The sequence below is a fragment of the Indicator indicator genome, chromosome 1, assembly GCF_027791375.1.
Source record: "Indicator indicator isolate 239-I01 chromosome 1, UM_Iind_1.1, whole genome shotgun sequence".
Lineage (NCBI taxonomy): Eukaryota > Metazoa > Chordata > Aves > Piciformes > Indicatoridae > Indicator > Indicator indicator.
In genome coordinates this window covers 37,931,995-37,958,845 of record NC_072010.1, presented here as the reverse complement: position 1 = coordinate 37,958,845, position 26,851 = coordinate 37,931,995, and the positions used below count along the sequence as shown (strand labels likewise).

Sequence of the window (26,851 nt, the reverse complement as noted above, 5' to 3'; positions counted from 1 at the left end):
CTTCTTTACTTTGAATATGGTTGAGCACTGAAACAGACTGCCCAGAGAGGTAGTGGAGTCTATGTCTCTAGAATCGTTAAGTATCCACCTGGATGTTGTGCTGTGCAACCTGCTCTAGGTGAACCTGCTCTGGTGGAGGGGTTGAACTTGATCTCCAGACGTCCCTTCCAACCACTACCATTCTGTAATTCTGTGCAATGTGGGAATCTTGAGGCTAGTCAATAACCTCTTGGCTCCCTAAAGCTTGAAATTACTATGCAGATATTGCATGTGTTCCAGCTTCAGAGTTCAGAGCTCAGGGGAGCTCCTGTGGAACCCAGGTGCCTTAAGATTTACTTTCCTTCTGACTGTTTTGTAAAACCGGGGAACTTTCTCCAACACAGGCAAGCTGTCTTCCACAACATTTGGTTGTGTGACACTTCACATCAGACTGGTTTTGACACAGATTAACTGTGATTCCAAATGTATTAAATAACCATATGGATACAACTTCCACAGTCATTATTATACTGTCTGGTGACAGGACTATTGAAGACATAGAATAGAATGGTTTTGCTCTACTGTACTATCATCATTATAGACATGTAGCTTCCTGCTTAGAAAATTAACTTGGACACCTTAGTGGGTCCGTAGAGAAGATTATACTAAATATGAACGTGCTATAGATCTATGTGGTTTTGACACATCATATCTGTCACATCAAAGACATCATAGTCAGTCGCTATTATCATCCATTACCGCTGTATGTTGCTTAATTTCATTGCGTCAAATTCCACTTTTAAAGTTGAGTTACTGTGGTTCGGACTAATGGAAAGTACTAAGCCTGCTATCAGTTTTCAGATATTCCATCTAGACCTCAATTATCTTTCTGTACCTGCATGATCTGTATGTTGGGAGACCCAAACTAATATTGTAGACTACTTTTTGTTAGGAAGTTGATGCCTAGTAGTAGCCAGACAGAAGATGAGACATTTATTTTAATGCTAAGCAGATCAGATTTCCTATCTGGAATACAACTGGACCTGTTCTACTTCTTTAGAAATTTTTCTTCTTTTGCTTTGGTATCATATTACTGTATTTTAAATCCTTCAGTGACCTCTGCCCTTGACTTCTGATGTAGACGTTTTACAAAGGATTTTTACCTATATTAGCTTCTTGACTTAGTTTCCCATGAGGAAAGCCTTTCAGTCTAGTGGTATCAGCTCCATATGTACCTTTTAATGAAAATAGCTTTTCTGACATGTGTTAGGTCTGCTAAAAATAGAAGAATTGGGGAAAACAGACTCTCACACTCTTGGATGATTCCTTTTTAGGAAAATATCATCTAAATTAAACTTGGAGCAATAAAAACTGTCTCTGTGTTCCATTCTGAAGAGGATGTCATTAAAACTGATTTGGATAAAACAAATCACCTTCACAGTAGAATATGCATATCTGTGAATTTCAGCATGAAGACTGTAACTTACTTTGACAGTTGTGTTGTAGCCCCCTTTGGCAATTTGGCTGTGTTTCATAAGACAGGTGATCTCTGGAGCATTCAAAAAGAATATCCCAATTCCTGAGATCTGCAGACTGGCCTTGCTGGTCCATCTTTGTTGAACATAACGCCATCAAAACCAGTACCAGGGATTTTCTGCTCTGTACCTCAGTGCAATGTCATCTCAAGACGACAGAAGGCTACCTGTGTGCAGCTAGGAGATAACGAATAATTTTTGTCCTTCTGTCGTTTAGAGTATGCTCATTTCTATTCTGTCCTGAATCAGGGGTGGAAATTCAAGCTGGAGAAATAGAATAGGAGGATGTGTCCTTCATCAGTGGTAGTAAGGCTGAAAGTCATTATTTCAGTTGTTTTTATGTACATGTATCCATATTTTAAGTACAAAGACTTTCTGATTTTTTGTAACTAATTTAAATTTTGAATTGACATTTCTTGACTTAGTTATCATTTGTTTGGGAAAAAGGGCCTGTTAATGGTGAAGAAAGATGTTCTGTTTCAATATAGCCGTAAAAATGTCTCAACAAAAATACTGGTCCCTTATCATGGATTGCCTTCTCATACCCTCAAATAATGTTCACTAATATTTGGGCAGGGTGTTCTTTTGTTTTTTTTCCTTTAAATGTGCTAAAAGGTCTCTTAAAGTATTAGGTCTTTCTTACTGCAGATTTTTCCCCCCTTGCTTTTCATGTGGTTCAGTCTAAAGAGAAGTATTAGGAATGCACGCTTTTTACCTATGCACTCCTCACAGTTTACTGATGCTGCAGTGATGAAAAACATATATTTTTCTGCTGGTGATGCCCTTCCACTTTAGTCTTATAGTCATCTGTAGTCACCCGTAACAAATACTTTACTTTTTGGATGAGAATACTTGCAGTGGTCTGACAGCCTTGGCACTGTTGATCCTTTAAGGAAGGTGTACTGTGAAACTGCAGCCTTTGCAGTGTTTTGCTTTATGAGCTTATAGTAAGAATGACTCACATTCAGAGATCAAAATGTAATGTCAGTGTAACTTCTGAGTTATGTTCCTTTTCATGATGTCAACAAAGCAGTCGGTGAAAGTACATGTTTAGAGGATGGCACACGTTTGCAGGTGCCTTCTGCTTTGTGGTGTATTTATGAGGAAAAAAAACCCTCTCTTTGCTGTTGGATAAAGGGCTATGAGCTGCATAGCTCAAGTCATCTGTCAGTTCCTGTTTGGGCTTGCACATAGTGAGAATATTGTTGTGGACTACTACTTGAAAAATAGAATAATACAATGACTTCTCTGCTATGTGTAGTCCACTCACTCTTTATCTGTCTATTTCAATTTTCCTTTTTTTTGTTATCTGATTTATCTGTTTTCAAGATTACACTGTAAGGATATGAGTAACTCCTTGATGAAGCTGGGAGAAAGACTTTGACACTTGCCTCTGTCCAGTACCTTAATGTTCTTCTAGATAGTTATTCTTAAATAAGATGTAAAATTGTTAGAGGACTAAATTAATTTTAAGTGATTTTTAGGTACTTCTTATTTCACTGAGAAAACATAAAGGAAAACTTCTTTACAGTGAGGGTGATAGAGCACTGCAACAGGCTGCCCAGAGAGGTTCTGGAGTCTCCTTCTTTGGAGACTTTCAAAACCCTTCTGCATACGTTCCTGTGCAGCCTGATCTAGGTGAACAAGCTTTAGCAAGGGTGTTGGACTAGATGATATCTGGGGGTCCCTTCAAACCTGGGACCGTTCTGTGATTCTGTGAAATGCCCTATTTTAAGTTCCTATCCTTGCTTACCTATTCTTAAGTAAGAATTTTACCATATTGTTATGCTATTTAGTGTACGATGAGTACAAAATATTTGCCAGCAGTTGATACTGAGCTCGTGTTCGAACTATATACTTTTTCGGTGTTTTACTTTAGGATGAAGCTGGAGGCAGTCTGTAGACTACAGTTCAGTAGTGATGTTGATTTTCAGCGTAGCTGCATCTGAAGGACATCCTGTTTGTGCTCTGCTCTGTGATGAAAACCAAAGTGGTGTTGTGTAAAGGACTGCTTATTTTCAAGATTTCTCATTAGAAGTGGAATGCAAATGGTATCTCTACTTCAATGGGACAACATCAGGTGGTTGCACTGCTAGGCAAACATTACAGAAATGGCTTAGTAGCATAAAATTTTATCTCTATTTGATTTTATTTTGTACTACTGTCACAGGAAAACAATAAATTGACTATGATCCATCCTGTTCTGCTTCTATATCAAACCTTTTGGATTAGACAGCCTTTAGCATCAGTTTAAGGTAACTTGTTTGACTTCACAGTGAAATGGATGAAGTGTGTCACCATTAACCTTTTCACTGAGTCTATTGTGGGATAATCAGCACTAAACAACTTGTGAACGTTGCACTGTCAAACTATTTTTACATTGATAGACTAGGTATGTATTGGGAAATTCTGTAAAACCTTAGGTATTGCTGTGCTTTGGACGGGGATATTTCCAGTTGAAAGACAAATTTGAAGGCTACTATATGAAACTGTAGGAGAAGTGCCAATATTATTGCTTCTTACATTAAGAAGTGCTGGTAGCTGGAAATTGTAACGTTTTTTGTTTAACAAAATTAAACCTAGTTTAGGGTTTCAGGAATTGTCAAGATTTGATTGGCTTGAAGCTTGCCTTGAGAAGGTAAAATCCAAGTATGGGGAAGAAAGTCCTACCAAATTCATTCAACTGGAGAGAAAACAGGGATAGGGAAAAATGAGGGAAGAAGCTCATAGAAGCTTCGAGACCAGTATTCCTAATGAGTGAACAGAATCAGAGATGGGAGGGAAAAAAGCACAATTTCTGCTGTGGAAGAATAAAAAAGGAAGCAACATATAATGCCTGGTAGGGAGGAAGAATAGAAAACAGAAAGCTTCTGGAATTGTATGTGATGCTAACCCTAATGATGATTTCTGTGATGGAATTGTAAGGAATCATGTTGTTCCAAAAATGGATTCTCTACCTGGTATGCAAATTCTGATCCACAGCCAGAGGTGAGATAGCAGGTTTGTTGCCATCCTGTGCAGGATCAGGTGCAAGCAAGGTGATGTCCAGAATCTAACACACCTTCTAGAACTGCATCTTACATACAAAATAGTAACAAAGCAAGGAAGTCACTTGGCCACTCCAAACTTTACATGTGAAGACAGAAATCCACCACTCCCCTATGTCGATGCTTCTATTTTTTTTTTTTGTGATCACCTCCTGCTTACCCAGGTATGATATCACCTCCCACTACCCACCTGGCTTTAAAATCTGAAACATTTGTTGACAATACATAGGATCTGTCAGACACAGGGGTATTCACAACATAATTAGCAAGAGAAAAGGGTGTAGGTTTATGTTCTCTCTCCTGTTCACAAGACTACCCCCTTTAAGTTTCATGTCTTTAAGGCTTTATCTTGTGAAGCATTTTAGTCAATCATCTAACAAGAGTACTACATTGGTAACTTGAGAGATGCAAGAATTTAATTTGTTGAATGCATTGGTTTAAAGAAGCAGTGGAATTTGGAATCTTCTTGTTGGGATGTAGTAAATAGTTTGCCAAGTGTGTCTGGGGTGTGTCCTAAGGTATATGGGAAGATGGAAATTTCTGTTGAAACTACCTGACCAGTAACTATAGAAGAAGCCAAGTCTTTTGCATTTGAAGTGCAGAAGCTACTGTTTTCCTGGAAGCTTTCTGCTTTACCCAATTAAATGTATGAAGTTAGTATACAGGAGTATAGTGGGGTATGAATAGCAGTATACATTGATGCATGCTATATTGTGTTCTGCAACTGAGATTTTTCAGAACTGTTATTTTCCTGCAAGGTTGTAGTAAGCTCTTATTGAAACCAGCTTTTAAATATTTGTACCATAAAATGAGATTTGCCTTGTTTCGGTACATCCTGAGTTAAACGAAATGTGTGAACTACTTTTATTACTTTGCAACTACTGGGTCATAAACTTGGATTAGTTATGTAGGGTTTGGTATATGAGTTGACAGATGTGATATATGATGACACTTTATCTTTTATTGCTTACACATACTAGTTATTGGGAAAAGATGGGAGCCGTTTGCATGAACCACAAGATGGGATTTCAGTTGCTTACCCAAATGTCTCTCATTCATTCATTCATTTGCTATCAGTTATAGCAGATACATTGCTTCTTCAAACCTGTCATGCCAATAAATCATTTCAGATGGTATGCATTTGTACAGTGCCAAAGTGTACCATGAATTTTAAAGGAAATCTCCTATTTTCTTTTCAATCAGATGAGCAATGTGAAGAGACTACGGCCACGGCTCAGTGCTATTCTTTTTAAGCTTCAGTTTGAGGAGCAGGTGAACAACATCAAACCTGACATCATGGCTGTCAGTGCTGCCTGTGAAGAGATAAAGAAGAGTAAAAGCTTTAGCAAGCTTCTGGAACTAGTATTGTTAATGGGAAACTACATGAATGCAGGTTCTCGGAATGCACAGACCTTTGGATACAATCTCAGCTCCCTATGTAAAGTGAGTTTTGAAATGTCCATGTTAAGTATTACCTGCACTTCTTCATTTGTTTTTGTTACGTTTTTGAAATTGTTTATTAAGGTGCTTCTCCTGCAGTTAATATTATTATTTTTTCCCCAAATTCTTGGCATTAGTTAATTATTTGAGCAATATAACTAATTTTTGTACCATTTTCTTGAAACTGGCTTTCATTTAAACTTTTAAAAGACTTCATTTTGAGGGAGTAATTAAAAAAAAAAATCAAACTAAAGGTTATGGAAGGACCATATCACTATGATTGTAGTAGTGCTATGTGTACAAGCATTTCTAAGGCTGTCACATTTTAATCTTCTTTAATATAGTTAGGTTTTCTTTTTCTACATAATTTTTCTCCTTACGTAATTTTTTTAATTGTTGCTTAGTTTCATTAGTTCCTGGTTTCTTCTAATTTTCCTTGTATTTTCACTCTCTCAATTTTTGCATGAGGTATATACAAGAACTATACTTTCTATGCTTTCCAGAGTGGTAATTTACTATCGACTCTAATCCTAATTACCTTCCTCTTATTTAGTGTTGCTATTTTTTGCCTGTGTCCTCTGGGAGATCACTCCAGAATCTGCAGAGTACACATGTATGTTATAATCCCTATGAGACAGGACGTATTTGGAAGTTTGTCTGTACTTTTTGTCTTCTCCTGGCTTCTTTATCTTTTTACACAAGAGAAAATACAGTATGTTAACTTCTGCATTCTTTAAAATAATCATGCTTACCCTGCCATGTTTCAGAAGAATTCTTTCACTGTGATTCTCAAGTGTTGAATGTGAGCCTGTAACTTAAATATTCTTAGCGAATAATTTCTATACCTTGCCTTGTCTTAAGTAAATGTTTCAGCGTGCATCAGACACCTAAACAGATACAGCATAGTTTGCATCATTAAATTAAAAGTGCAATTTGTAAAGAAACATTTAGAAGGAAGATAATAAAAGGTCTCTCTCCAGTTAGGTGCATTGATTTCTTAGGTACAAGGATCTGTGCTAGGTCTGGTTATATTCTCTGTATTTTTGATGCACAAGGCAACAAAAAAAGAAACATGAAAACAGTGTGAACGTAATTGTTATAGGTGCTGCTGCAGAGCAGGGTCAAAATCAAAAAAGAAATCTTGAAACATAATTGAAGATCTAGAAGGTGAAAATTTTGAAGATTACCATGAAGGAAAGGAAACTGATATGTGCAGATAAATTAAGGATTGAATTCCAGAAAGTGGGCCTTAAATCCTGGCTAACTCTACAGTGCTCTGTATTTAAATGCACTGGATAATCTAGGATCTCATAGTTGCTTAGATTTACGCACTTAGAGGTTATTTAGCTTTACAGGATGTAACCAACATTCTGTAGGAGAGGAAAAAAAAAATTCTTAGTGGGCCATCTGTGTATTATAAAGATGGTAGCTATCTACTACTTAACTAGGTGCTCATATATATTTGATTTGGCATCTCTTCATGCTAGTGTATAAATACCAGACTGTGGTGCTTAAAACCATTTCTAGAGGAAAGATAATACAACCTTGAATGTTGTGTGCTAGATGATCTTTAAAGGTCCCTTCCAAGTCAAACCAATCTATGACTGGGAAAGAAATTCCAACTATTACAGATTTTGTTGGGAGGTGGAGCAACTATGGCCACTTCAGAGACAATCTGTAAAATTTCAGATTTCTGTGGCTAGACCTAGTGCCAGGAGAAGTGTAACCTACAGTCATCTACTTGTTCTTTGGAAGGTTAACATATTTTCAGAGACAGAACCACTAGGAGTTTGCATTTATTATCCTCTGTATATCAGGGTACTAGATGCCAATTCCTAATTTACCGCATCCAATTGTGGCCTCATTTAGGAAGTCCGTGAGTGCCAAGCCTTCACTGGTTATGACTTTGTGTCTTACACAGACCGATCACTTTGTCTGGAAACACAGAGGTAAAACTATGTATGTGTAATTTGGGGGATTTTTCTTAACTCTGTGTAATGTCTTGGTTAATGATTTGTCTCCTCTGTTCTGAGAATAATTAACTGGTTCAATACTGGGAATATTAATATTAAAATGGAAAAAAACCTGACCCAAACCAGTATTTCTTCAAGGCCCAGAACTAGAAAGCTGCAAATTGCAGACAGCAGTTTTCTGCAGAGGTTCTGAGAACTTAAAGAAATTTTCAGTGGCATCAGTCCTTCAAAGATCCTCATTTCTGTAATATATAAAGAATATGCAATTTATCCGTTGTTCTTCATTGGTGCCCAAAGATGCATGGGGAGCTCTATGGACAGTCTGCTTTGTGGAAGACAATTCCATATCTTGCCTTTTCCCTGCATCATGTAGAATTGAACTGTAATAGTTCTGCATCGGAGAGCATGTGTGCATATTCTCAGAAGAGAGATATGATGTTGGTATGCCAATACTCAGTTATTTATGAAATACTGATCTCTTAAAATTCTGTGCATGTTTATAACAATGTTTTATTTTTCAAACTAACTTTAGTTAACTACATGTATTTTTAAGTCATGCCATAGTCATTTTGTGTGATCCTTCAATTATGGACATTTCTCACTGAGGCTCCTAGTACAATAGAAGTAACTTACATTATAGCACCTCATATAGAAATAACCTTGGAGTATTATTTTTTAATTTTGATGTATATTTATTCCATTTTCTGTTTCCCCTCAACAGAAAGAAACATATACATCCTGGAACAGTATATCTTATTATTAAGATAGTATCACTTTGATCTTTGAAAGTAATAGCTAACTTTTTACAGTAGAGTATGAAATATCAATCTCAGTGATAAGCACCATCCAATATTCTCCATTTTATTTTACATACCATGTCAAAAAACGCCAAACTATATAGTATAATTTGTTTTTTAAGTCAGATCAATAAAGTGCCCTTTAAATGATCTCTGTGGAGAAGCATAAAAACTGTGGAAAAAAAATCTCTTCATAAGAAATTTGCAACCATGGGAAAACTGCAGTAATATATTTTTTAAATAAATAAATGTGTATGATTTAAATTGATCTCCTTCTCCATGCCTTATTCAGGAGTGATCTGTATAGCTGTGTCTGGTTTTCATCCCTCTTTGGAAAGGAAGGTAGATTTTCCTTTCTGCCTTGCTGCTATAGTCACTCTTACTGCATTGCTGATTACACAGATTTTTCATGATAATCAAACTGAAGAACAGTCTTGAATCTGAAACAAATTAACTTGAGTTTTCTACTAGTTTAGTGCTGGCTGTAATATTGCACTGATGCCTTTTCCCCTGATACTCAAATGTCCAAGTCTGTGTGCAGTTGTGTCAGCCCTATAGCGTGTGTGCGTACTTTATATGTGTCCACGTACATGTATGCTTTTCCTGTTAAATTGTTTTATGCAGAAAGTTTTTAAGTAGTGAAGAAACACATGAGATGTCATTTTCTATTTCCAAAACTCAGGTGGTCTAAAAGACTACCAGAACCACAGAGAAACACGTAACTTCATGTTTGCCAGTTGTCAAGTGTTTTTACACAAGTTGCTGCAAGTTTTAAAAATGTGCAGGCTTAAAATAATTTTATAATCCATAAATGGTTCAGAAACAAAAGTTTATGCATAAGAATTTTTGAAGTCAAAAGTTTTTAAACAGTGAAATCTATGAACTAATTTGTCCTACTGAGAGCTGATAACAAGAACCTATGCAAGTTAAGATTCTAGCTTCCACTGCATAAATATTTCTAGGCTAGAGTTAGCTTCACACATACGGAGATCATATCATGGAGTGAACACGTGCATCATGTATTTTTAGATTTTACTTCTTTAGCTCATGATTTTTATTTTCTGTGCACTTTCATGAATCTGTTCCCAGTTCTGCACATAGAATCATAGAACCATTTAGGTCGGCAAAGATTTTCATGATCATCACTTCCAATCTTTAACCCCAGGCTACCAAGTTCACCACTAAGGCATATCCCCAGGCACCAGAACTACACAGCTTTTAAACACATCCAGGGATGTTGACCACTTTTCTGGGCAGTCTGTTTCAATGCCAGACAACACTTTCAGTTAGATTTTCCTAATATCCTTATTCCTATGTAACTTAAGTAACTGCATTTTAAAAAGAGAAATGTGTACTATTTTTGAGTAGAGAACTCAAATATTGCATACAGCTTAAAAATATTTGATGTGATCTTTCTAGGATTTTAGCAAGGAGAACAATGAAACAGCTCATTACTTAAATTTTTTAAAAGAGCTGTGCCAGTTCAACAGTTTGTTCTTGCATTTCTTAGGTTCACAATTAGTAATACACATTAACTTCTGGTTTCTTTGATAATTACTTTATTCTCAGTCTTTTAACATCTCTTTTTTTCTCTTTAGCTGAAGGACACGAAGTCAGCAGATCAAAAGACAACATTGCTCCATTTTCTTGTAGAAGTGTGTGAAGAAAGATATTCAGATGTCCTGAATTTCGTTGAGGATTTTCAGCATTTAGATAAAGCAAGTAAAGGTTTGTATACAAGTTTGGATTAAGTTTATTTCAGTGTCTTTTATGTGAGATGATGCTTATTTAGTGACTGTTTTAAAAATAGATATTAATAGTCTTGTATCATAGATCAGTGATTCGAGCTGCTGCATGTGGTCTTGAAGATATTTGTTGTTCAGTCCTCTTAATATTTGCTTCAGGACTTCCCATTGCATTTCTGCTGACATATCTTCTAGGATCATTGTCCAAAACAGGTTCCTTTTAAAAGTTCTTTTCTATCGACAGACCTTAATCTATTTCCAGTTTTCAATCTGTTATTTGGTAAGTACAGTACAGTCACTTTTAATTCAGAAAGGCTATCATACTGTCACTTAGTTTTTGGTTTTTTTTTTAATTTTTTTCCCTAAACATAATCAGAACATTTTTGTCTTCCCTGTATGTATGTTTTTGTGCAACAGTAGCATTATAATAAATATTAAAGGAAATATTAAGGGGAATAATTAATTCCCCTTTTTTACTGCTTCATCATGCAGCATATAATTTGTATATCTCAGTATAAGCAGCAAGGATTTTTTTCAGTTAATTTCTTAATTAATAGTGCCTTTTTCATAGTTTATCATGGCTTAAGTAATTTAAACTCACTGAGCATGGAGTTGGAAATTGATGCCACCTCAGTACTGTCCTGCTTTTGCAGGAAAAGAAGATTGGATGGGCTGGCTCAGTTAATAATTTTTTTTAGTTTATGTCAGTTTGGAGAATATCACTATTTATCTGTACTTTGTACAGCATCACTTTTATGCCTCAGTCAGATTCCCTGCCACAGACCACAGCTTTGCAAAACCTGCTCCTGAACTTGAGATGGTGGTCACTCGCATACACTTCACTGTTCATTGTCATGGTTCTTGAAGCTTCCAATCTTAGTTGGTGCATTATAAAGACTGGGAAGTTTAAGTATTTTTAAATAACTGTCCAATGCTGCAAGGCCTTCATCTCACTCATATTTTACTTTTGTAGTAGGAGTTTCTGCTGCATACAAATTTAGTATTTTATGCATTATTTTCAGTGTTAACTGGCCACTGATTTTCATATTTGTTTTTCATTACTAGGAGTTTATTTGCTGCATTGTAGTTGAATTTTGTTTATCAGCCAGAAAAACTAAAATCTGTTATCAACAGTCATATGCTGCTGATTGTCTTCTGGAAAGCTTTGAATTATGAAACATGATTCAAAGAGCAGACAGTAAAATAATCAGTGATTCTAAACTTCTGTTCTTTTTTAAGTGTCTGCTATTGACTAGATGAATCTTTGATCTCAGTATGTTGTAGGATGGAAATCAATGATCATGTTTTCAAGTTTATATATTGAATTTACTTCAGTGCATGATGAGGTGCATTTTACATTTAAGTTTTAGTGTATGAAAAACACAAAGGCTGAGGATGTTTTTAACGGATTAGCATGTCAGAGTACTTGTTTATAATTGTTTCAATACCTGCAAAACCCTGGTTTATTTTGAATGACTCCTTCTGCACTGGAATTTTGGAAAATCCAGCAGATCCCAAAGATTGCATCTTGTGGGGGTTTTGTGTTTTTTTTCAAACCTTTTAGTACTTTTTCGGAAGTATGTATTTATGAAGCATGTTGACTTGTTACGCACCAACTTTTGCAGTGTAAATTTTTAATAAAATGGTTGTTTTTGCTTTGGCTTACCAAAAAAGTCCGTTCAAAGATATCAGTAAATCTGTGGTTGTGATCAGCCATATCCAACATAATGAACTTACCTCGTCTGATGTAACTTACTGATGTGCTGATAATGGCTAACAAGTTGACCAAGAATAATTAACATTGAGGCTTCTGCTGTGAGCTGGGAAAAATACAGCAGGTATCACAAGGCATCTTTGTGGCTTCCAGGGAGTGTAATAGAGGGGAAGTCAACGAAAATCTCTTATCTTGCTGATCATCTAGTCAAATATGCTTATTCACAAAGAAATACTGATTGTGTAGAAAGGAATTTGGGTTCCGAGGTCTTAAGAGCATCACCTCCATTCCAAGATACTGTATTAAGCACTTAACAAGAATAATCTGTCCTGAACTGTATTTATTTGAGGCAGCTCAGACTTGCAGTAAACTGGGAAAACTACTGGATCCAAAGGTTACATCTAAGGATTAAAAGATGCTGACATTACAGAAGGGAATATATCAACCTGTTTTTTTTCCTATCATCCAGTAGGAATGTTCTGTTTACATACATTCAGATTTGTAGGTAAAAGTTGTTGGGTGGGGACGTAATATCATTCTTTTCTGGTTTTGTATCATGCTAGTATAATATTCAACATTCTTGCTTCTTTAATTTAATTAAATATTGTCCAGTAATTGTTATGCAGTAAGCTGTTAACTTAGCTTGCAAGACTTTAAGAGCAGTGACAGGGTCTGTTAGTTGTGAAGCTTGCATGTATTTTATAAATGGCAAAACATTCACAATATGTAAATTATTACAATTGTTTTATACTTTGGAGTATTTGATTTTTTTTTTTTCTATTATGTGCTAAAGTTTTAATTTCTACTTCTGTAATACTAGAACTAGGCTTAATTCACTGTTACAGTACATGAATTAAAGATACCTTTTTGCTTTGAAGTATAACAAATGCTGTTTTTTAAGTACTCTTAGATCAGCAGGAGGAGCTTTCATTGCTGCTAATGAGCTTACTGATATGACAGTTCCTGAAGATTCGTATAATTAAAGCTGTCTCTTCTTTTAAAAATAATGAGTTTTCTGCTTTACTATTAGTATTCTGGGTGAAGAAATATTTTGGTAATTTAGTGCACTTCACTAATTTATTATTTTATGATATTCTGAAGATTTATGTTGCATTTATTGAAGCTGCTGTTTTCATTTGAGTCTAACTTATGCAGACCTTACAGGTAAGTTGGTATAGTCTCCTTTTCATATTGCTTTAACAGGATAAAACTGTAGGTTTTCTTTGCTCTAAAAGTCATTAACTCACTGTCACTCTACAAGTAACTTAGCAATTTTCTCAATTTTGAAACTCAGGTTTTTTTTTTCATAGATAAGTAATGTCACTTTAAAAAAAAGCTAGGAATCAAACTGTAAATGTGAAGTTTAGTCTATATTCATTAAAAAACCCCCACAGAACAGCCCCAACTACAATATCCAGAATCATTAATACAGCATGGGAGAAAAATCTTAATATATATGCTATAAGCAAGCTACAATTCATCAGGGTTTTATTTCTATTACAGGATTTATAAGTTTATAGCAAATTTCTCAGTAGTACTGAACAACATGCTTCGTGCTATAGAAAGCGTGTAATGTTTTTAATAATTAATGTTACCATATTGTAGGATACTAAGCAATAGAGGAAGTTCACAAATAAATATTTGTCCATTAATTTGAGTTACTTACATTAGAAGACTATTTCAAGCTCTAAATTTTGTGAAAGACTTTCTTATAAAACACTAGAAAAGCATGTTATTTTATGGCTGTTGTTTTTTTGAAATTATTTGATGATAACTTGGATTTTTAATCTTGAAAATTTTAGGCACATACATATATAGACATATACATAGGCACATATATATTGTCTAGTAATGTACCTTTCAAGACATAAAAACATGCTGCTCTAGCAATTTAGTTGCTGTATCAGGGCATTAAATATTTTCAAAGCAAAATGTGTGGTGTTCTGGTTTCAGTACACCTTTAAATATTTCTCCTGTTTTGTGGGAATTTGTTTGTTTTTTTTGCACCCCTGGTCTGTATGAGCTCTTGCTTTATTGGGGCACCTATATTCCTCTCTGAAATATTTTTAAATTAATTCAATGCATTGAAAAATCAATAATTAAACACTCTTTCTTGTGGTGTTCTTTTGTGTTGGTTTTTTGTTTTGTTTTCCTTCCCATTGTACTCACAGTGAAAAAAAATACACTTAAATGCAGATGGAACATATGCAGTACTGTTACCTATATATTGCAAATATTCTGATATTTCTTCTGATGTTTATGGCTTTAAGTTTTGCACAGTGGTCTTCCCCTGCCAGTAATTGTAAGATACAGTTATGCAATGAACTACTAAAATGCAAGTGGAATATTCTTTTTTTAGAGCTTAGAAATATATGCATTTCTTGCAAGTATGACTCTGCAAATACTAAGCTAGAGACTATTTGCACATTTTAACCAAAACAACGCTTCAATTTCTAGTATGATATTAAAGTATTATGATATTAAAATATGTTGATAGTTCATGCAAGTAGCTTGCTTTCTTGCAGTGATCCAACAGCTAAGTATCATGGCAAATTCCTAGCGCAGTCCTTGAGCCCCCAGTTATTTAAACATGTAGACAGTTTGATCTGTAGACAAATCAGGATTCCGGTGAAACTGCTCAATACTTTCAACTTCATATTTATTCAACTGTTTATAAATATATGGATGTATGGATAATGGAGTTTTTGTTGCTGTGTAGTGTTTTGAGTGATTGTGAGATTAAGACAAAATAATATTGATACTCTTGGGGAAAAATTCAGATACCTGCTGAAAGAAAGTTATTCAAAAATAATTTGCAACAGGAACCTTGAAATGATGGAAAGGGCAATGGAATAGACAAGCTGAATACATTGTGCAGATGTATAGACTCTTGAAGGTGAGAAAGCTCAATTTTAATGAGTAGGGGGGTGTTGTAAGTGCATATATATGTATGTACTACAGAACTGGGTACAAAAATTCTTCTTCATTGTCTACCAGCTACATTAGTGTGCTCATATTCGAATTCAAAATAAGAGAAAATGAATTAAGTTGTGAGAGCTTTGAGGAAAAAGGATTTTAACAAGAGTACTGTACATGAACACAGAGAAAGAAAAGGTAAAAAAAAAAAAAGGGGGCAAGAAAGCCAGAAAATGGCTGTGGAAGACAAGAAAAAAATGTCATCTTGGGAGAAAAAGATCATAAATATTGTATTTTCAGTCTTCTGTAACACTGAGTGAGTATATCCAGCTAGATTGGTTTTTTACCATTATGGATATTTCAAGCCTTTGCTGATATTTTCAGAAACCTTCTAATATTTTGCCTCTGGAATATTTCTTTCTTAGCACTCTAAATCCATCTGACAATACAAGAGTTTATTTAGTTGAGTTTGAGCTGTGTTTTTAGGCTATATTTTGTTCTTTAATTTTAGTTTTAAATGCTGCATCAATAATATGTTGCTAGTTTTAAAGAACTATGTAGCAGGCTCTATCCCCCAGTCCAGCATTAAGTTCAAATGACAAAAGTAATAATATATTTTCAGATTTATTTTTGTATGATAATATGGTATTGTTTTCTGCGTCAGGCTAGATATCAGCTTGTCACCATCATTTTCTCCCTTCAGAATATAGGGGCAGGAATAGTACAAAGGAAGCAAAAGACAAGGGAAGCAAGAGGAAAACTTTCTTGATTTGGGGATTGTGACCATCCAAGAAAATTGTCATATGAGATGGGCACTTCTGACATATCTGTTGCAAAAAATAGCATCAAGATAAATGAGAACGCACACAAACAGTATTGTTTTTCTTTGGAGAATTATTTCTGAGATTTAAGATAAAACAGGTACAGCTTTAATTTTAAGCAAGAATAATGATCTGGAGGTGAAGGAGAGAGAAACGAAGTATGTCCATGGAAATTTGTTGAAAGAAAAACAATCATAGAACTGTATTCTTATTTTGTAAATGCTGGGTTCTATTTCTACAAGCTGAGATATCTGAGATATGTAACTAAACGTTTAGTTAGTACATTTTTTTACCAAGTTTTTCTGTGGGTATGCTAATGTTTTGTGGCTACAGAATATTTAAAAAACTGAGGAATAAAGAAATATTTTGGCAATTACTAATCTCTATCTTACCTTGTGGAGATAAAAGTTTACTGTGGCGAGAATAATAAAACAGAGGTGGATGAGAGTAGCATAAAATGAAGTTTAATTTATTGGTACTAGACCAATCTATTAGCTTTGACTACTATTATTTTTATTTTTAATCAACCCATTAAATCTGTGTTGACTTCAGGAAAATATTTGATGTTATGTAAAATGGAAGAATGGAGAATATTCAGAATAGAAAGTGGAAGAAACAAAGTACTGTCTAAAAAGGAATATGGCAAAAAAGTTAAATTGTATTCAACCAATGAGCATATCTGACAAAGGGTTAGCTTTGCCACTTAAAAGGGGGGTTCAGCTGTCATCACTGACTGAATCCTGAGAAAGCAGAGCAAAAGAAGTGAAAATCAATAGTATGAAGTACAAGATCATACATCTTGATACAGTAATAAGGGCTTTGGTAAAGAAAAAAAGGATATTTTATCATAAGATAATCAGATAAGGTATTTCCAGTAGAACTGTGGAAACAGTAATGCAAACATAAAAGGGGCTGGTGAGTCGTCACCTGAAATACTGTGCAGAAAGGTTTTAAAACAAGCAGGTGAAGAGACTTCTGGAGTTAGATTCTAATTCTCGTGTTAAGAAACCTGAATCAGCTGGTGAGTCATCACCTGAAATACTGTGCAGAAAGGTTTTAAAACAAACAGGTGAAGAGACTTCTGGAGTTAGATTCTAATTCTGGTATTAAGAAACGTGAATCAAGAGAGGAAATGAAGAACAAAGGTGTTTGAAAAGTAGAAGATGAGGAAATTTAATTATTGCCTATAAAAATAATGGGAGCCTTTTTTAAAAAAGGGTGTGGGAATTCAGAGTGTGTAGGTAAGAGAGTGTTCAGATACACATGTATTGTATTCAATGACCAATGTGGTTTTGTGGGCTTACTAACATTCAAAACCCCAGTCTTGGACTGTGTTTCCAAACCGAAAATCATATGACTTGCTAACTTTGGTTTAGTTGGGGTTTTATATATGAATCCTCACAGCATTAGGGGTCAAAGTTATGGATTTTTAATTTTTAAAAAAATTTAAAATTTTATATTCTGTCATTCTTCTGTATCCCTTCAGATTTTATATTGTGTATTCTAGAGGGGCAATATGGAAGGTATGGCAGGTATTTTATGTGATCTTTTTATTGGAGAGATGCTTATATTTACCAAATTGATTTTTTTCATCTGCTTTCATTGAACTGTAAGTCAAGGAGACAGTAGTACCAAGCGAATACCAGCATCCTGTGAGCTAGCCTCTGCCTGAGGCTGTCCCAGAAAAACAGTGTTAAAGGAAAATATATCTAATAGTTGTTTACTGCTGAAATTGAAGGGATATTGAATTTTTAAATTCAGGAGAAACTTAGGACCATGACAGAGGGTCCATGACAGAGCCTTTGGAGCAAGAACATGTAACTGTTTTTTTGCTTCAGTAGAACTGAAGCAAAAACCCTAAAATTGGTTTTGCTGGAAACAAGAATTTGAAAATCTTTTGTTTACATCCTGTTGATCAACTGTAGTGTGAAGGGTCCTATTGATAGTTATATTAAACACAAGATTATATGTTCTGTGTTTCTTAGCATTTTTCTAAGTAAACCAGTGTCTGAGAATTGCGTGTATGACTTTCTATTAAAATGAGGTTTGTTTCTGGAACCTATGAAGATTGGAACATGTATGTAGTCGACATTCTCAGCTTCTAATTTTCACCCTGCTTTCTTTGCTAACTGAAGCCAGATGACCTACCTGGTAATGATTTGGGCCTACCAATCACTGCAAATATACCAAATGATGAGTTATAAATTGTAATATGAACTTTTATTTATACACACACACATACATATGTGTATATATATACATATATATATATCTCCTTATTCTTTTTAGAAAGTTGACTGTCTCTAAATTGTTTGGGATCTTTTTTTTTTAGGTTACATTAGCACTTTTACTTGTTACCATTGATCATTTTATAGTCATGTTAACCTGTGTGCTATGAATGGGATTGTAGTTGCTATGCAACATTTTACTTTAGTTGTTTGGGAACTCTGCCAGGTTTTTGTGAGATAAAGACATCCTCAGTGTGTGCCTCTTACGTTTTTTGATCACGTAACTTTGCTCAATGAATGACGTCGTGGATCCATTACAAATCTGAGTACCATCATAGGGCCACAGGCTTCCTCCAAGTATATTTTTAGATGTAGTGTAAGGTAGTGTGGTGGGTTGAGACTACCCCCCAACAAATTTTGGAGAATTACCCCCAAAATAAATGACCAGATTAGATCAGTTGGTTTGAAAAGCAGAATGAAGCTATATTTACAAAGCAAGCAAAACTTAGAAGTATAAAATGCAATGATTATGTACAAAATATATATGCATATATTTAAAATTTAGAAACAACAGAAGGATCCCCTTGAATTGTTCCCAGACCCCTCTGGACAGTCCAGGGAGGCTGCTCACAACCTCCCCTCCCCCCTTTCCCTTTCAGTACCTCACTGTGGCAGTTCAGGCTGGATGCCTCCTGTTACTGCCACATAAGTTACACCTCCAGCGTCCCGAGTGTCCAACCCAATAAGGTGGACACAGGAAGCGGCGTATTTCTACACGTAAATCCTGTGCCCTATAAATCCGTCTGCAAAGTCATTCTCTTCCTCTTTCTTCCCTCTCTGCTCCTGTGGGAGATGCTCTCTATTGGGTAACAGTGGGGGAGTATCTCAAAGCCTCTTAGGCCTCTCTAAGCCTAATGCCAGGAGGAGAAAGGGGAGGGGGGAGCAGTCTCAGACCTGGCCAGCCTGAGACTTGCCTAGCAGTGGGAGGGGGCAAGAAAGAGCCCTGGGGTTTTTTTGGGTAGACCTTCAGGTGGGGAGAATTGAAGAGTTGGGAGGTCTTTGGGTGTGCTGTAAGGGACTCTGTACGCTTTGGGATATCTTTGCCACTGTGCTTTGTAGGTTTTTGTAGTTTCACCAATTGCTTTTCCATTTAAACTTTCCATCACTCTCCAATCCGTTTGTGAGTGTCATTCTTTTGTCCCTCTCGGGGCAAGAGAGGATCTGTCTGGACCCAAACCAGCACACTCACAGACACAGTATACACCAGCTGAAGGTCAGGAAAGAGATGAGGGAGTAAGCCATGCAAGCTGTAAAGCGAATGAAGTGAAAAGAGATAGAAATGTTTATGCAGCTAACGTTTATCCTTATTAGCCAATGGAGTGATGTAGACAAACCAGTTGTTATTACTTTGCATCCAATGGTAATTTATTTACCTTTTTAATCAAAGATGCTCAGAAAGTTCCTATTTTAGTTTATAATTAAGCTACCAGCTCCAAACCCTAACAGGTAGCTTTTGTCTTTATAAGTACAGCATATTTTGAATTAAATAGTAATTGAGAAAAAAAATCAAGCCATTAAGACTAAAGTTCAGAGTATGTTCTTATTTATATATGTTGTTCATGTGGAACATATTTAAATGTTGTTTACTTCATAACCAATCAGGAAATAATATAAATCCAAGACACAATACATGCTAACCAGAGTTATCCTCAGGTTGCTCTTACAGTCTTATATTTTAATCAGCTATTTACGGATCGAGTGTTCACCTTCCATGCATTGCCTCAAATGCTTTCTCATTTTCTGATCAAGAAAATGTGTACTTATTCTACTTTCTTCTTCAAATCTCTGATGTTTCATCTCTACTCTTTTCCCCAAGTCCCTGTTTTGCTATGCCATGCCCTCTCAAGTGCTTGCATTTCCTTCCAGCTTGACAAACATTGTTGCTCTGACAATTTTTTTTACCAGGTATTGGATTTCAAATTAGGGAACAAGTAGGTGTCTAATAACCCTATTTTATCTATCACAGAGTCACAGAATGTTTTGAGGGTCTTATTTTCTTCATGATCTTCCATACAAGTGTTCATATTTTCTGTTTTAACAGAATGTGATTGAAGAAAGCATTGTGGTTCTTGGAATAGCTTCAAAACTTCGGTTAATCGGAGGAGACAGACTGGCATATGTGTATCTCAGGTTATTTAAAACAGGCTGTTAATTGCAGTGCAAAGCATTAGGCATAAAAAGAGACAAAATGCAGTGTTTAAATAGCATACATCTAATCAGAATTAGACAGCTGCCTGAGTGAGAGGAACTGCACATCGTAGAGTGATCCCCTCATCTTGTATTTTAATTTGTTCAGTGTGCTTTTATTTCAGAGTTTAAAATGTAGTATGCTGAGGTGGGCAAGCTTTTAATATGTTTTTTACAAGCAGTTTCTCGTTTAAGGTGTTAACAGAATGCATGTTCTGTATTTTAGTCTCAGCAGAAAACCTGGAGAAGAGCTTGAAGCATATGGAGCAGCAACTCCAACAGCTTGAGAAGGATTTGCAGACTTTTCCAGTTCCTGAAGATAAGCACGATAAGTTTGTGGCAAAAATGTCAATATCCTTTGGAACAATCTTTTTAAAAAAATCTACAATCAAAAGTTAACTGCATTGCCATCAATTTTTAAATTCTTTGCTTAAATTCTGTCTAATCTGTAGCATTTATTTGTGAAAAATGCAACTCATTCTTTCCATCAAGAACCAAATGCATGAACAGTTATAAAAGAATCATTGGTACTGGTAGAACGAGGAGAAAAATGCTTACTGTCAGGCTTGACACTGTGTATAAGTTTATTAATGTAGTGAAAAAGTATTTATGATAAGAATATTAAGCACTTCACTTCAGTGTTAAAGAATTTTTTATGTGAGAATATCTTAGAGAAAGATGTCTTGCCCTGTGTTTATTTGTTCTCTAATGCATGCATTATCACTGTGAATGTTTTTGTAGATGCATTCACAAACCCAAAAACTTCCTTTATTTCAGAAATGAGATTCATAGCATGGGAAAACTGGTTTCTGGTCTTATTTCTGCCAAATTTTCTTTTGTCTTTTTTCTTACTATTTCTTATTTATTCCAAATCCTGCATCTAGCTTCACTGCCTGTCCCTCTCGTAAGAAAGCCTTGTGACATGAAGATACTTAATTAAAGCAGAAAAACCCCAGCCTTTCGCCTAAACCTCCCTACCAGGTGATGGTCATATATGCTTGACACTGAGACTAATCTGGAAGCTGAAGCAGCAGATACAGAGACAGGTTGAAATTTTCTCTGCAGGCACAGTTAGGTTGTTACCTAGCTGGAAGACTGCTTTGTTATGTACAAAGGCAGGGGGACATTTCCCTTGATTAATCTCATACTGTTAAATAAAAGATGGCAAGGAACCCTGAGGCCAAGTGGATATACTGGTTCTTAGTACATTAGGGCCAGTTTTCTCTTTGGTAGACTAGCTGCTACCAAAGTGTTTACAACTTACCTTTAGGCCTTCTCTGGACTCTGGGGGTTATCTGTAACCTTTCAATATTGTTGGTGAGGTGGTTGTGTTGTTGTTGTTGCTGACTTTTTCATTCCAGCACAGTGTGTTTTTGAGAGATATGTTTGAGCCTACCAGCATGGTGTGTCTCTTCAGTATAAAAAGCAAGTTTTGTCCCTGAAGAAGCCAATAGCATAATAAGAGAACTAAGAGAGAGTCCTGAAGGCAAAAAAGAAAACATTATATAGGAAGTTAAAGGAAAACATGTCCATGAAAACATTCTTAGAAATATTGCTAGCACTATACGAAGTCTGTGTTTGGTTAAGAAAATGGTGTGTAGTCTAAGAAGTTAGGAATGGGAAGCACTTGTTAGGAAATTGAGCCTATGAAAAAGTACAGACTATTAATGCAGAATAGTTACGCTGCTGGCACTTAAAATACCTTATTAATTTTTACATTTTTAAGCTGATGACTGGGGTTTGAAGTCACAGGTAATTTAGTGCACAGCTTTCTTTGGAGGTGTGGTTATAAAACTTCCATACCTATAAAACAGCTATGAGAGTAATTAGCAAAATTCAGTTGAGAATGAGCAAAGAACACCCTGGAAAAAATGGCTTCACTTAAGAAGGAGAGCACAGAAAAAATAAACTGAGGAATAAATATGTACTTCTGTGCTAATGTTAAACATCTAAAATAAAATAATGGTTACATGGGCTATCCAGTTTCTTTTTGTACTACTGACTTACTGGACATTTCTGAAACTTGATGGCAGGAAGGTTATAAATTATATTTAAGACTATAAGTCACAGTTGTTGTGAAAAGTTAAAATCTAATCAAAGTCAGTGTATAGGTGGACTTTGTTGATATATGCAGTAACATTTCTAAGGTTTCAAATTCTATCCCTACATATGAAAAGCATTAAATCAGTTTACTGATTGCTTAAAAAGGATAACGATCATCTTAAGAAATGCAAAGCAGGATGTACCCATTGTCTTTTTCAAGCATTTCCAGAGCTGTAACCCTGCCAGAGAAGAAGTAGATTCTCAGTGTACGCCAAGAAGATAAGCCATAGCTGTAAAGCAGAATTTGTACTTTGCTTTCTCTAGGGAGAACTTCAGTTGATGTTGCTGTGCGATATTTTGAGTTTCAAATGAAGGAATAGGTAGATGTTCGTTTTTAAAAGGAACATACAAAATAAATAGCAATAAATTTCTATGAGTAGCCAGTAGTCATAAAAGACTCGGGGAAAAAAAAATTAACTCAAATATAAACCTCTTGGACTACAGATTCTTATGTGAACTAAGATAGCCCGATTCACTAGAGGCATCAAGGTTAAAAAGAAGCAACTGAGTTTTTCCAAAAGGGTTGAAAGGAAGATATGCAAGTCATTCCTTCTCTACTAAGGAAACCGATGAAGACTAAAGAAAAACAGAACAAATATGTGTATGTGGGTGATAGAATATGATGGGGGAGAGTCAGTGAGGATTTTGTAAAGAGAAACTGCCCTTCACAGATCTATATTACAGCATGCAGATAAAGGTAGCACAGTGAGTAGAGCATAACTGATTTTCCATGCACTTTTCAACAAAGTATATTAAGACTTCCAAAGAAAGACATTTCTGAGGTCAAAAGTGGAATGATGATTTTTTCTGGATTAATATCTGGTGAAAAAAAACACACCAAACAAGAGAAAAACCAAAACAAAACTAAATAACAAGACAAAACCCCTCATGTCAAAAGAGAGATAGATACTGGTAGCTGACCAAAAAAGCAGATGAAATTCCATGATTATAGAGTAATAAATCTGGAGGAAGAGTGTTCTGTTAGAACATCTGAGAAGAATTGCAGTGAAGAGCAAACAGAAAACATAATTTATTTGCTTTGAAAGACTGTAGCACTCATATCTCTAAAAGCATACGGTATACCTACAGATTTGGCAGAGAATGGTTACAATGATCAGCAATAGACAACTCTTTCTGCATAAGGCATGTTTTAATACATGAGGACTCTGAAGGTGGAAAATCAGAAGTTAGGAAAATACTGGAAAAAAACCCCAAACCTGTAATTTTGCATGCCATATAGGTATAAAGTTAGGAACATAATTACTGTGTCTTATAAATAACCAGGGTTCATCCCATGTAAAATACTGTCCAGCAGTTTAAAATATACTTACAGAAATGTTTTTTTTGCACTACAGACAATTAAACTGTAGCATTTACTTTTGGGATGCAGTAAAAGCTGAAAATGTAATAAATTTCATATAAGTCTTGGACAGTTAGCTAAGGATAGTCTATCTGGAGCTATTAAAGAGTAATCCAGAGGTTCTTTTAGCTCAGAAAAATCACTAACACACAGACTATTAGAAACTAAATGCTGCATCCATTGAATTACCATGCTATACTTGCCCAGTTCCCGTTTTGTTTTCCCTAATCATTGGGTATTGACTGCTGTCAGAAACAAGTGAGGTGAATATCACTCTGAATAAATCAGTACTGGTAAAACCAGCCATGCCATATATTTTGTTGTGTTAGATTATTCAAATACAATATTCTGAACTGCAAATATTATGAAGAGGAATAGTTTGCCCTCACCTACTACCTCCCCCAGCAGATAGCAATTTCAGAACAGTAAAGTTGCATGTGGTTTCTGTAGTCTGTGAACACACTAATTAAAGAAGCTCACTTTTAGAAGAACAGAGACTTCAATAAATTACAAAGTAAAAAAAAGGTTTGATGTAAAGGTTAGATAATCCTGCACAGTGTGATGAAGCCTGGACCTGTCTTTACTTCTGTTCCTATGACAAGGAAAGCTGGATGATGCTGATGTCTTGAAAAGCATGCAGCTCATAAAAAGAAACCAGCAGGAAATCTGAAAAAGGAAGGATGGTGCTTTGTGGAAATAATTTTTCATCCTGAGTACAATTAGACTCCATGGACAAGCAGGCTATTAAATTCTGTCGCTAAATATCACAACCCAAAGGCCCCTAATGACCTGATTAGCATTTTTGTTTCTTTAGGAAGTCAGATACATGCACAGTTGGTGCACTCCTTTATTGACAAAGTCTATAATTATGAATATTTCTCCTATATATTAAATCGTGCTGGTTTGTCAGCCATCTTATGTATGCTAGATGAAAAGAAATTGTCATTATTTTTACTGTTCTTCTGATTGCTTGAACTGATATTGATCCAGAGTGTTACGTTCATGGGGAGAAATGTTTGATAAAAAGCATAGGGAACAAAATACTTTGGTATACTCAAAAGAGAAGGTTAGTGAGTTTATGTAGAGTATTTAAATTGTGTATTAAAAGCTTAATTAAGTAATTGAGTCAGTATGTTATCAGTACAGCTCACATCTCATTATTTTGTAAGCAGTAGCTGAGAAACTCTTGACAAGTTTCATCCTACCACTGAACACAATTATTGATGGCGATTTTTACAGAAGCTTACGGAACTAGTACTTGCTGCCTTTCAGCTAGGAGTAGAGTCCTTTTCTTTTTCTTTTCTTTTTGATGAGTTCTCTTATTTCTATTTCCTTGTCATTTAAGTTGATTTGTTGACATTGCAAAAAAGAAAAAAAAAGGAAGGAACAGCACTTACCCAAGTCAGAGCCTGTTTTAAGTCAGGTAGAAGAAACCCATTTCAAGTGCAAGGAAGAGACTCTGTGCAATAACTGTCAGTTACTTAATCAGCCTTATAGTTTGAACTTCCCTCTGTGCAACATGAACTGAAGTCTTTAGGATGTCCTTGCCTCCTAAGGACTTCTGAAAGTTACAGTACCTGAGCTTGTTAGGTGAAAAAAGATTTTGTGTTGCTTTTTGGGAGAGAGTCCAAATGTTGACTTGAGATAGGGCTTTGGCAAACAATGTAAATTGCATTGTAAGTGCATAATTTCTTTATAAAGGTCTGGACTTCAGGCATGTATTACAACTAGCACTGGTTTTGTTCGTAATACATGACATAAGCACACTGGATGCAGCAGCTCTGCATGATACAAATACATGTCTATTTGTTTCAGTATTATAGAGATAAGTAGGAGTGAGGGAGTCAGAGAAAAGGTATTATTTGACAAATACTCTTCAGAAGGTACTAATTTAAAAATCTAAACATTTCTGTGTGTTTCTTGAACTATTGCATTCAGAGACAGAATTTTTCTGTTGAACCTTACTTATATATATAAAAAGAATTCTGTATTTTGGAGACAATTGTAGCTATTTTCCCAAGAACCTAAATGTACAAAATGCTCAACAGAGCCCTACAGTATTCAAACCCTTTGGCTTTAGTAGAAAATCATTTGCTGAAATGCTGTTTTGAAGTGACCTCCAAGTCTTTTTGCACCAGTTCCCAAAACCGGTTCCTGTGTTTTTATACACACTGTTGCTGGCTGCTGTACTGGCAGTCTCAGTTCAGTTTTGAAGATTCTGCTAAAATATATGTAGTGTCTATGTACCTGTTAATATTTTGTTCTTGTGGAGAATAATACTACTTTTTCAAGTTTCTCCACTTATAGAATAGAACCATAGAATGGTCCAGGTTGGAAGGGACCTCTGAAGGTCTAGTCCAACCCTCTCTGCAGTAAGCAGGGGCATCCTCAACTAGCTCAGGCTACCCAGAGCAGCCTGCACTTACTACATAGGTTAGTTTTTGAAAAAGTCATGGAACGACGAATATGGAGGTCTTTCAAAGGAATATTTGGTACAGATTAACATCATTCATTATCTGTTCTAGTGTAAACAGCTGCTTTTACTTGGCTTGAAACTTTGCACTGTGTTTGTATTTTATATGCCACAATAAATTAAAATAAATGTAAACGTCAGACAAGCAATTCACTGTTGAAAGAGCTGCCATAAATATGCAAGACCAAACGTTACAGCCGTTAGAAATTTTTGCCACAGGTATTACTTATCTCAGCCTTACATTGCTTTCCTTTTCCTTTAATGAGCAGAATGATGATCTCTAGTCCCATGAGTCCAGAAGGGCAGTCTGTCAAGTGAAACCACTTCAGAAAAAGTTAACGAATACATAATTTCTTGATTTCCTTTTCCTCCCACCTGTGTTCCAGCTCTGCTGTACTTCTGCCTTCATCCATCCAAAGCCCATGAATTGTGTAGCTGTATAATGCATACACATCAACCTGTTCATGGTAATT

General features: G+C 35.6%; 1 protein-coding gene across 2 annotated transcripts in view; it reads left to right on the top strand.

Moving 5' to 3' along the window:
- Nucleotides 1-26,851, top strand: part of DIAPH3 (diaphanous related formin 3) — a 202,538-nt gene that overhangs the window by 88,271 nt on the left and 87,416 nt on the right. For both annotated transcript variants that reach the window (XM_054399226.1, XM_054399218.1), the window contains 3 exons: nt 5,765-6,004; nt 10,370-10,499; nt 20,669-20,793. In XM_054399226.1, the coding sequence (XP_054255201.1) occupies nt 5,765-6,004; nt 10,370-10,499; nt 20,669-20,793 (495 nt within the window). The remainder of the gene's footprint in view (nt 1-5,764; nt 6,005-10,369; nt 10,500-20,668; nt 20,794-26,851) is intronic.